Source organism: Alligator sinensis, unplaced genomic scaffold, assembly GCF_000455745.1.
Source record: "Alligator sinensis unplaced genomic scaffold, ASM45574v1 scaffold1164_1, whole genome shotgun sequence".
NCBI classification, from domain to species: Eukaryota; Metazoa; Chordata; order Crocodylia; family Alligatoridae; genus Alligator; species Alligator sinensis.
In genome coordinates, this window is record NW_005842225.1 from 714340 (window position 1) to 725609 (window position 11270).

Here is an 11270-nt window from a genome sequence, read left to right on the forward strand (position 1 = left end):
CCTTGTGCTCCTGTTCTGAAAGCAGAGTGCATTTGGCAGGGGTACACTCTCTCTTTCGCTTTCTTTTCACCCAGGTCTTGAAACCATCACGTTTTAATGTACTCGCTTCGAGGGAACCCCAGGCCCCACGTCGAAGCTGCCGCCTGCTGCTGGAGTCGAGCTCCCACAAGTGATGGGACTGTGCACGTGCAAGCTCCCGCCTGCCCACCCTCCACCCAGTGCCAGTGGAAAGAGAGTGACCAGTGCGGTGCTGCTGATGCTGACCCTTTCTTGTTGGCTTGTCGTTGTTTTAATAAATCTCTGTTGTCCTTTGCGAGCGGTTTTGTTCTGATGCAAGATTCGTCTCTTCTCAGGGACGTGGCATTGGACTGCTTTTGGTGGGGGTGGGAGGGGTTTCCCATGTCCTGTTTAAAACCCCCGCGCCCTTTGAGAGAGCAGTTGTGTTGTTCCTCCCCTCTTGTCCCTCGGCATGTGTGTGAAATGCATTTGTGAAGGGCAGACGGGATACGTCGTGCCTGTGGCCTGCATTAAAGGGTATTTTGTTGCACTGCTTGCAGCTGATCGTGGAGGCTGGGGTTTTCTTTCCGTCCCGATGTATTTATTTTTCTTTTTGGCGCATTGGCTTCTTGGCGTTCCTCAGACTCGCTCGAGCTCAGTGGCCGACCCTAAGCTCGGTTCCTCCCCCCAACCCCTGACTCTTGCTCAATGTGCAGGAGAATTGGTTGTAATCCAATAGGATGTTGAACTTGGAAGGGCTGGGCTTGCCTTGCCTTGCCAGCCAGCCTGGATGGCTAAGGTGAGGAATGAAGCCTTGTCTGGTTCTCGCTGCTTCCACCCGTGTCCTCGTGCCGATCTCGTAGCACCCTCCCCTCAAACGCTCTTCTGCCTGAAGCCCAGTTTTGCAATTGTTCGACAAGAGGGCAATAAATGTTTAGTACGTACAATTTGTCCAATGTCTTATTCATAAGGAACATGTACCTTTTAGTCACTGGCTGCTTTCATTTTGACCCAGATTTGTTCAACAAAAATGTCTTGAGCAGCGGGATGCACCTACACACAGTCATCTTCATGTTTTACGCTCATTTATCTGGTGTAGCATCGTGTGGTATGCTGGGGGCAGGGGGGTGATTAACAGTGCTATCTTGGTAGAAGCTTTTAGATGTAGCACTTGTGAAATGACTAGAGGGGATGAAAAACTAGCAGAGGGAACTGGGCCCCCTTCCCCCTACCCTGCACTTCACCACATCTGTGTTTTTCACTTGGCCGATAAAGTGCCACCGAAGTCACGGCTGACTGCAGTTTCCTCTGCTGCCGTGTCTGTGTCAAGCTATTTTCTTGAATCACAAGGCAAGCTGCTATAATTAGCTGATGCCCTGCGCAGTGAATATGTCCTGAAGAAGGCTCATTTTAGATCCCCCCTCCCCTAAGCCTGGAGGCTGAGGTCTCCTGCATACAGGAAAGCTTGCAACCTTTGCTACCTAGATACCAATCTGCCTGGTATGCCTGCACCTGTACCCTTTACATGCTTTTGGCTTAAGTGTGCTGTCTTCCTCCACCAGGCACGTGCATGCTGTGCCTGCGATAGCGCTGACCCTTTGTGCTAACCTTGGCACAATCCACCTGCATCTTTCCGCCCTCCCAGCTCCTTCCTCTTGCAGCTGTTCCCGAGGCTGAGGCCACAAGCAAAGATCATTGTGTGCTCTGTCCTCCCCTTTCTGGCATCTCTCTTCCCATCTCACCTACTGCCCAGCTTGGGGGTGCAGCTGTGATGCTGTGTCTTCTCCCCCATGGAAGAGAGGTGGGGAGGGGCTGTCACTTCAGCCATTGTGCATGGACTGTCTCCAGGCTTTTATTGCTTAAACGCCATTCTTCTGCCCCCGCTGCCATCCTCTTAACTTCAGTCCAGGCTCAAATTTGGCAAGGAAGTGTGAGAACTAGACCTGCGTAGACCCCCTTAACTCTACGGCTTTGTAACGGAGTAAGTAACTTGCATGTCTTGGAGGAGGTGCCCTCTGCCCTGCTCTCCCCTCTGCTTTCTGAGTCCCCGCGGGCAAGGGGCCATTACTCCTCCGTGAAGAGCAGGAGGGAATCTGTCTTGAGGGCAGGGGAGGTGTCTGCGTGCAGGACACCTCCATTTTTCCCATCTTCCTTCTCACTTCTGAGCTCCAGCCCCTATTTGGTTGTGTTTGAGCAAGAATCATGAACCTCTGTGTAGGCTGAAGAGAGGAAAGCTACCAGGGCAGACTGACTGTCCCCAGCTAGTGTGAAAGCATTTAGCAAGTTCAAACGCTTCTTAGTAGTCATCCACCAGCTGGATGCTGTGCTTGAGTAGGGGTGGGGTACAGCTTTCAAAGCAGGCCTGAGGGATGGGGAGGAGAGGAATACCACTCCTGGCTGGTGCGGTGCCAGCTCTGCTGCCTGGAAGGTCAGTGCAGCTGACACAGCTGTGAATTTCTGAAAATCGGGGACCAACGCGGTCTCGTTTCATGTAGGCGGTGAAGGTGGCAGGAGGTGCCAGAAGATCGAGCGTTCAGACTCTGACGGGCTCAGGAGGACAAATGGATGTTGACAAAAGCACCCTGTCGATATTTCAAATGGGAAATGATGCAAGCAGTAATTACACAGAACATGAAGATTAATTGCCGGACGGGCTCCGGAATGGAAAGTTGCATTGTTCTCTGGCCGTATCGCGCTCTCCTATTCATTTCTGTACGTGCTCAGGTGCTGAGTAGCAGGAAGTGCCTACTGAAATGCAGCCTTTGCAAGATGCTGACGTTGGCAATAGGGTTTCTGTCATGGGATTAGGATGAGATGGAGCCAAGGATCAATACATTTACCTCTGAATTGAAGTTCTGTTTTTAGATCTGCAGTAAAACTGTTGCTTGTTCCCCCTGTCCTGCCACTTGTCTCTAGGAACTGGGGCAGTGGTGTTAAGTTAGGAGGAAGTGTGGGAGGGCAAGGGCTATTTGGGTGAGTACTCCTTAAATTTGATGCTTGATACTTCAAGCTGCAGCAAGGGAGATTTAAGTTGGATATTAGGAAGAACTCTCTCGCCAGGAGGGCGGTGAAGCACTGGAGCAGGCTCCGCAGAGCGGTGGTGGAGTCTCCTTCCTTGGAGGTTTTGAGGCCCAGCTAGACAAAGCCTTGGTGGGATGATATATGTGGGGCTGGTCCTGATGTTGAGCAGGGGGTTGGAGGTCCCTTCCACCCCTCATCTTCTATGATTTATGCCAGGTAAAAGCCGCGTGTAACACTTCAGCTTCCCACTGTGGCTCAGCTTTATCCTGTGGCATCTCTTGGGATTTTTTCAAGTTGTGGGCTCACCTTCAGTCCAGACCTGACCCACCCTTGCTAGTCCAATCCAAGCCAGCTTCCTCTTGGCACGGAGACAGGCACTAGTGTACCAGTGGAGCGGCGGTGGTTTTATGATGTGGACAGTCCATTTATGAGCAATTTTGGTGGCGGATGCAAGCTTCTTTCCTCAGTGATCACTATGTGAACCCCAGTCTTCAGAAGCGAGAGGTTAGAGACTTCACCACGTGGCCTCTGCTGCCTTAACTGCTGTTATTTTTACATAGTCTCCCCTCCCAGTCTTTTCCCCACAGCAGCTGTGTCCCTAAGGCGTGAAATACTAATAAATCTTTAACTGGGCCAGGAGAGTCTGCCAACTTGGGGCTTCATCAGGGTTAAATCTCGTGTCACTTGACTCAGTCGATCATTCGATTTGTTCTTTTCTTCTTCTTGCCTTGTTACGAGCTCATGAAGCAGCGCAGGGACCCTCCCACCTGTGGCGGGTGATTTTTGCATAAGAAACTCTTCTGTTTTGTCTCAAGGCAGGTCACTCGGTTTAAGAAAAAAGGTGCTGGGAGTGTAATGCAAGGTCAGCAACACTTGGCTGAGCTTATTTCCAGTGCTGCACTGTGGTTGTGCCCTCCTGAAATAGCAAATGGGGAGCGTTTCGCTTCCTCCTTCATACCATTTATCACTGTGGTGCGTGGGCCTCCAGCGGCAAGTCCTCGGCCAGTGTGTCTGGTGTCATAGCAAAGTCAGGCTGGAAGGGACCTTGGAGGTCCCATCTAGTCCAACCCCCTGCTCAAGGCAGGCTCAGCCCTGTCTAAACCTTCCTGAGCAAGTGCTTGTCTAACCTGCTCTTAAAGTTTGGGACCAGCCCTCTATAGCAGGGTGGATGTCTTGTGGGGGCTACAGCTCAGCTGCAGGGGGTGAGACAGACTGCATGCCTGCCTAGGAGGGCTGGGCCAGCTGCTGAGGATGATTAGCTGGCCCAGAGGAAGTTAAAAGCCCGCGGGGTGAGGAGAGGGCAGGCTCGGGAGGCTAGGGATGGCAGCATCGAGACAAGGTACTCTCTCCAGGTCTGGGAAAAGACCGCAGGGTCTGGTTAACCCTTTCTTGTTTGTACTTGGTCTTTGATGATTTAAGACTTGCGTTGTGTCCTGTGGGGCAAGTTCACCCCAGGCAAAATAAAGGCTGGTGTGCAAATTGATAACCCACTACACCCTCCTGCACGACTATCCGGCAAAGCTCCTTAAAGATCAGAAACGCCTTTTGGTACCTTACCAGAAGCGAAGTCGGGGGCAAGGGCACTGTCACCATCCTTCCACTACGAGGCGAGGAAGTAGTTTTGAATGCACCCCAGGGATCCAAGGGAGAGCGCTGTGCTCCCCGCTGTAGAGGAAGGTGAACCCCACCAGTCTGTGCTGATCAGTGTGGGGTAAAATCCCTTCCTGATGCCAAACACGGTGACCGGTCTGACCCCGAGCGGAGGATCGGGTATCTCGAAGACCTCCCCGGCAGCCGTGCTGAGCTGCTGAAATCACTGTGTCGACAGCCTGACGGCTTCTCTCCGTGGAGCAGGTGCTCTGCTAACCTCTGACCGCTGCTGGCTGTATTTGATGGTTTGTTTTTTGCCTTAGTTTATTTATAGGCTTGTGCCATTTTTTTTCTCCGTTATTTGAACAATGGCTCAGTCTCAGCTGTGGGGCATTTTTTTTCTTTCCCTTTTTATCATTCTCCCCCATATCCCCACACACTTTGCTCTGTCTGCATTTTTTAGCATTGCCGTTTCTACAGCAGCGGTGTCTCGAAGCCTTGCTCGAGATGGGAGCCCTGTGGCCTTGCAGTGAACGATGGGATCTGCCCTGAACGTCCATGACCCGAGTTAAGACGGGAAGCGACAAGTAGGTGGAACAAACGGTTTGAAAGTGTTGTGGGGCAGGAGGCTGGGGGAAGAAGGGGAAAAACACGTGGTTACACAGATCAGTTGTGAGCACAGCATGTTTCATAAGCCTGTTTCTTGCCATGCAACTAGGAAGCAATAACCCCTGTGTGCTCCATGTTCCAGTGCCGGTCATTGCGTGATGCTGCACATTGGGTCGCACTTGTTTCTAATGGTGTCACGGACGACTAGGGAGCAGTGGATAAAGGCATACACCATGATGGCATCGCATCACGACCCTGGTGACAGTGGGTGAGTCTCAAACCTCATATCATTGTAATGTGGGCGAAACCCAAATGACCCGCAACCAGATCACACTGTTAAGCTAACACCTTGACAGCCACGGTGGATGGAGCAAGGATGGGTGCCCCTTTGGGGTCTGTGACGGGTGCAATCACCCCCCACAGCTGGTGCAAGCAGGGTTTGCATTCAGTTTGCTAGAGGCAGGTGTCCAGTGCTCTAACTCGTGCTCCCTCTCCAGCCCCAAAGTGCTCCCCAGGTGTCTTTATGATGCTCTGGGTCTCTCCACCCTTGGAAACATTAATCAGAAGCACCTTCGCTACGAGGTGAAGGCAGGCAGGCGTTAGGAAAGTTTCTGCTGGTCAGCTGCTCTGATTCTGCAATTCACTGTCCTGAATAAGGCACTGAGATGTGCAACGTAAGGAGTTAATAGCATGGGGCGGGGTGTGGAGATGCTGCCCTCCTAGTTCGTTGTCCTGCTAGCTGTACGTGGTCCAGCGCAGCCTGTGCAAACTGGACTCCCATCTCCATCTTCTGTCTTAAGCCTGGTAAAAGAACAGCAAAAAGGAAAGTGGATTCAGCCAACGGCTGCAACAGCTGGTTCGGGCTGAGAAAAGGAGTCCTGTCTTCTTAGACTTGCTCTTGAGTTTTCAGCCTGTTTCCAGCTGTAGTGAAGAAAATGAGCTGGAAAGTAGGTCATGTTTTGCTATAGGGTTACCATAAGGATCAAAGGAGTTTGTGCTATCTCTGCTGCTCTAAGCGTGCTATTAGGAAGGCAGATGTGATAAAGTCCAGCGCTCGCGATTGCATGGGATCATGAGACTAAAGCAGGCAGCTCTAGGAAGTGCTTTCCCTTCTCTGACTCTTGGCTAGGAAGTAACTACCTTTGGAGAGCCAGAGCGTAAGACCCGGTGTGGAAAATCGTTACCTGGAGTAGAGCGGGGGGCACCTCGCTTTTTAGGCAGTAGGAATAGGCTCCTGCTCTTTCTTTGTGCCTTCTTTCGCATAACTGCTGGCGTCTGAAATGGCGTCCTCCACCTGCGGGGCGGACCCTACCCAGCCTATTGAAACCGAACCCGAACGAGGCCTGACTCAGCCCCATGCACGTCCTATCAAAGCCTGACGTTCACAGTGCAAACCTCCAGGCCCTTTGCTCCCTGCGTGTAGCTACAGCCCAGTAGCTGCCACGTGTCAAGAGCGTTGTATACAAGGGGATTTCTGCGGAGAAAACCTGCCAGCTGTGGCATGAAAGCAGTTTCAACCCCAGTGGGTTTGGGGCACAGCTGACGAGGAGGAGCCGGCAGCACGCGGGATCGGGCCCGGCGGAGCATCCTGCTTCGGAGGCTGCTGCTCGGAGCCCGGCTCGCTTCCCTCTGCGTTGGGTCCGTGGCTGCGAAGCGTTCGTGCGATGCGGAGCCTGAGTCCTGTTGCCATGGGAAACGGCGAGAGCCAAAGTGCATCGCTCTCGCCTGCCACAAATCCATCCCAACGGGTCTGGGCGCGGGGCTCTCCCTTAAGTGGGGCCCTGCCCGCCTGCACCCACGTCCGGCTCCCATGCGAATGGCCCTTTCTGTCGGCGTCTGCACCCGCTGCCCTCCGGGACCTTTCGAGGGCCTCGTTAAAACCACCCGTTGCATTCCTGATGGGGACCAGCCAGCTGCTTCTCCCTTGGGACCACGGGAGCTGCCAGTAATGTCCGCAGCATCTCTCAGTACTGTGCCAGAAACTTGTAACTGTAGCTGTACTTTGCATTTACACCCAGCGTCGGTGATGCAGGGGACTGACACTGCTTTGAAGTGTGTCTTCTCGGAAAGTGCTTGCTGGGCTCTGGGCATTACGCAGCTCCTGGACGGTGCACCCATATCCGATGCGTGGGGCTGGCTGGCAAGTTCGGGCGCTCGTCAGTTGAGGGCTGAAGTCTCCGTGGGACTTCAGTTCTCTGACTTTTTCCCCCTGTTTAGCTGTAAACTGTGAATCTCCACAAAAACCAAATAGACCTAAACTTCCTTAAGAGAACTGGCCCAGTTCTCTCCACATCATCTAAGGGAAATGGCAAATCTCTATAGAAAACGCTCTTGGAAATTTCCATCCATGTTTTGAGCAGCTGGCTGGCACTTTAAAGCAGAAGTATTATGAAATGGGATCTGTAGATGTTCATGGGTCTATATAAATCCGACTTACTGCTACCCATTGCAAATGTTTTTGCTAGTTCTCATTCAATAATGGTTATGTAACCTTTGGATTATTGGTCTAAGATAAATGTATATAAAGATAAGATGGTGTCAAGTGAGTTGCCTTTACCTTCTTTTTTTATTGCTGTTTAAAATGCATCTTGTTAAAGAAAATATGATAAGTATTTAGGCTGAATTGTCAGCAGGCTGGTTTAAATGGGCTTTTAGATTATGTGCCGGGAATATAGAGCATGCTTGTCAGTATAACCTTAGCATTAGTCAAGGCTGGCTTAGGATTCAGGGGATCTCATTTGGATTAAGGTCCAGGGTGGATCCAAAGCTAAAGAATTATTCCCAAATAAAGGCAAGGGCATGCAAACAAGTTACTCAGGGGTAAAGGGAGAGTGGGGCTTTACCTGGCTGCTCTGTGGGGACTGCTTGCATTCAGACCCTTACCCTGTGCTAACCTAACGCTATCCCCAGTAATGCATCTGTTGTCATTGCAGACCAAAGGCACTGGAGGCTGGCTTGGACTTACCCGGGAAAAGAGCGTGTGCGCGGGCAGGCATGGGGTAAATGCCTGTCCCCTTCTACTTCTCAGCAATTTGCATGCCTATATCCTGGGGAGGGAGGATTTTCTGACTCTGCGGAAGAGCTCCTGATCTGAGTTTGGCTTAATTCATTTCTGCAGCGGAGCTGGGATAAAGGCCTGGAATTTGTGTTCCCCCGGAGCGCTGTCCTGGACGGACTGCAGCTCGTCGGCTCGTCTGCAATAACGCCCCATACAGACAACCCCTCGAATGGGCTTGGCTCCTCCTTGGTGCTGCTTCTACCACAAAGTGCAGGAGTGCCAAATGTCAACCCTGCTACCAAAGCAAAAGCAGCGCTGGGACCGTATCCCTGCATCTGCTGCATCCGTGCCCTGTCTCCGCTCTGCGTCGGCCCTTCCTTGTCCGATTGGACCTCCCCGGCCTGTTTCGTTGCCTCTGACCGTGCAGTTGGTCCCAAATATTAGGGAAATGAATCATGCCCCGGATCAGGTCCTCCTAACTAACAGCCAGGTGGCCCCAAGCCCTTTGCAAGGACACAAGCCAGAGGCTGCTCTGCTGTCTGCCAGCTTGGCTTGCCATGCTTTGTAGTAGCTTTGACATGGGTTCCTCTGTCCGTGATGGCATTTGGCAGCTCCCTCCTTGGCCAGGGTGAGGCGTTACCAGCTGGTAGAGGGATGTGCCTTTTGCTCTGAGGGCACGCTGCAGCTGGCTCAGTGGAAGGCACCTTTTCTTTAAAATTTCAGCAGCTCGTCACTGCTGTCTATCAGCTGAAGCCAGGAGGGTGGTGAACCTGCTCGCACTCCTCCCCAAGGATCAAAAGAGACCCCCTGCTAGAGAGGCGGCACAGCTGAGAGAGATGGATCTGTTGGAAGAGGGTCCCCCATGGATCTCTGTAGACATGTCAGTACTGCGCTCTGTGCAAATCCTCCACTATTCAGCAAAGGACTTAGGCTTGTGCTTAAGTCTTAATGAGACTGGAGCTGTGTTGAGCTGTAAGCATGCACCAAAGGGCTTTGCTGAATCTGGGTCTCATGAGCTACGCCAGAACCCGGAGGCGAGGCACGGGGAGCTGCCTGCAGGTGTACAGGATCCAGGATATTTTCAATGCAAAGGCTAGAAATGCCTACTTGGATGGAGAGGTTTTCACCTTGGCGGTGCCTCTGAAAGGGTAGGGTCACTCTTTGCAATGGTACGTCGTTGCTCCATAATTCCCAAGAAGGATTCTTCGTTGGGTGGCTGTTTCTTCTGTTTTATCTGAATATCTTGTTTCCAAAATGACACCGTTGCTGCTGTGGTTTATTTCACAAATCCCCGCGCTCAGTGCAAGCACAAGCAAGGAGAAAATAAATATCTGCTAATGGGAACAGATTTCCCTGTTCCCAGCCCCACGCCTTTGCCTAACTCTGGTGGTTTGTACACAGCCCTACTACACAAGTCAGAAGCTTATTGTAAATGAGTTTAGCTGCCAAATGCCAGATGTATTGCATGGGGGAAAGGACCTGTTTAATGATGATCCATCCCTGGCATGGTCACGGCCTCCTTAAACAAAAGAGTGAAGGTGGCTGCTGCTTCACCTAGCATCATTTCCCCCAAAAAGGCTCCGGGAAGGCTGAGAAAGCATACGGGCCGCTTAGGGGAACATGCATCCAAGGGCTGTTGTCATTATGTTACCTAGCTAACACCCATGCAAAATGCAGGGAATTCAAGGGTAAAGGTGGTGATGATCCGGACAAACCTCTGGTGACACCAGGCACTAGCCACGTGAATTCGACCAGTGCTTGCTGCTCCAAATGAGTTTTGCCTCCCTTTTAAGGAGTCATTTACTGGGCTGCTTCTCCTTTACATGTTCTAGTGTCAAAATGAATTGAATTCAATGGTCTTGCAAACAACTGACTTGATTTCTTTGCAGATTCTCAGGGAATCCGTTCCCTGCACGAAGATGCGACACTGTCTGTTTGGGGAGGATGCCTGGGATTTCACAGATTCGCAGAAGTTTAGGGCTGGACGGGGCCTCGTGAGATCAAGGGATCCAGCCCCTCCGCTCTGGGCAGGAAAGACTGCTGGGGTCAAATAACCAAATTTCTCCTTCCTGACATGGCTGAAGCCCTATTTCAACTCTAAAACTGAACTCCGGCTTATTGCTGGGGATGCACTCGGGATAACAATACAAATCCCATTCAGGCCTTAATGGAAACACATGCACTAGTATTTGTTCTACCCACAGCCTTCCCTAAGCTGTGATTTGAAGTCAAGAGAGATGGTGTTACTTGGACCAGACACTTGGGGAATATGTTGGCACCAGCACAGCGCGATTGTTTTTTTCTCCGAGTCTATCTAGAACCAGTGCACGCGTCGGCCGGCGTGCAGCCGGTAGCGGTCAGCGCTGCTGGGGTGCTCGAAGTTTGATGTTGATAAGGGAGCAATATCCAGTCTCTTTCTGGTTTCTTGGCTCTTCTGGTTGGAGCGGGGCTGAAAACGTCTGCACCCGGACCAAATTCCGGCTTCGTGACTTGCTTCCTGCCCTTAATCTCCCTTCTGTTTGCTAGCTTGTGTGCATGGTTGGTCAAGTCATCTGTGCTTCCGTGGTGTAAGTGGTCCTTGATAATGTGGGAAAATACTGTGCTGCCAGCACAGGCCATTAAAATCACATTGATTCAACCGGTTGGCCAATATTTGATATTATTTAATTATGCGCTATAATTATTGGTAGCTACAGACCAATCTGTGCATTGGTCTCCGGGGACCGCTTGCGCTTTCTTTGAGTTGTTTTCCAGTCCTTTTCTCATTTGAAATGAGATCTACTTCAGATGTAAGTGCTCTTTGGGGATCTCGTTGCAGTAGGTCATCAGCGTATTTGTCACGTAATTATGTATTTCCCTCAAGTATTGTTTGATCTCCCTGCATCTCCCACAACCCCTTCCCTATCAGTCGCGTACTATGTAAGCAACTCCCCCAGGTACTAACTGAGGTTAATTAATGGCAATTGCTGGGTTTGAAAGAGGTTTCAAAGTTTGGTCAACAGCAAGAGATAACAATAAGAGAAGCGGCTCAGAGAGGCGTTCCTCATCCTGCTGA

At 51.3% G+C, this 11270-nt stretch overlaps 1 protein-coding gene across 1 annotated transcript in view; it reads left to right on the forward strand.

The window, feature by feature from the left end:
* The window catches only part of LOC102368372 (leucine carboxyl methyltransferase 1), a 29698-nt gene extending 29137 nt beyond the window's left edge, over nucleotides 1-561 (forward strand). The window contains exon 11 of the mRNA XM_025208280.1: nucleotides 75-561. Coding sequence (XP_025064065.1) covers nucleotides 75-97 — 23 coding nt within the window. The 3' untranslated portion in view covers nucleotides 98-561. The remainder of the gene's footprint in view (nucleotides 1-74) is intronic.
* The last annotated feature ends 10709 nt before the right edge of the window (nucleotides 562-11270 follow it).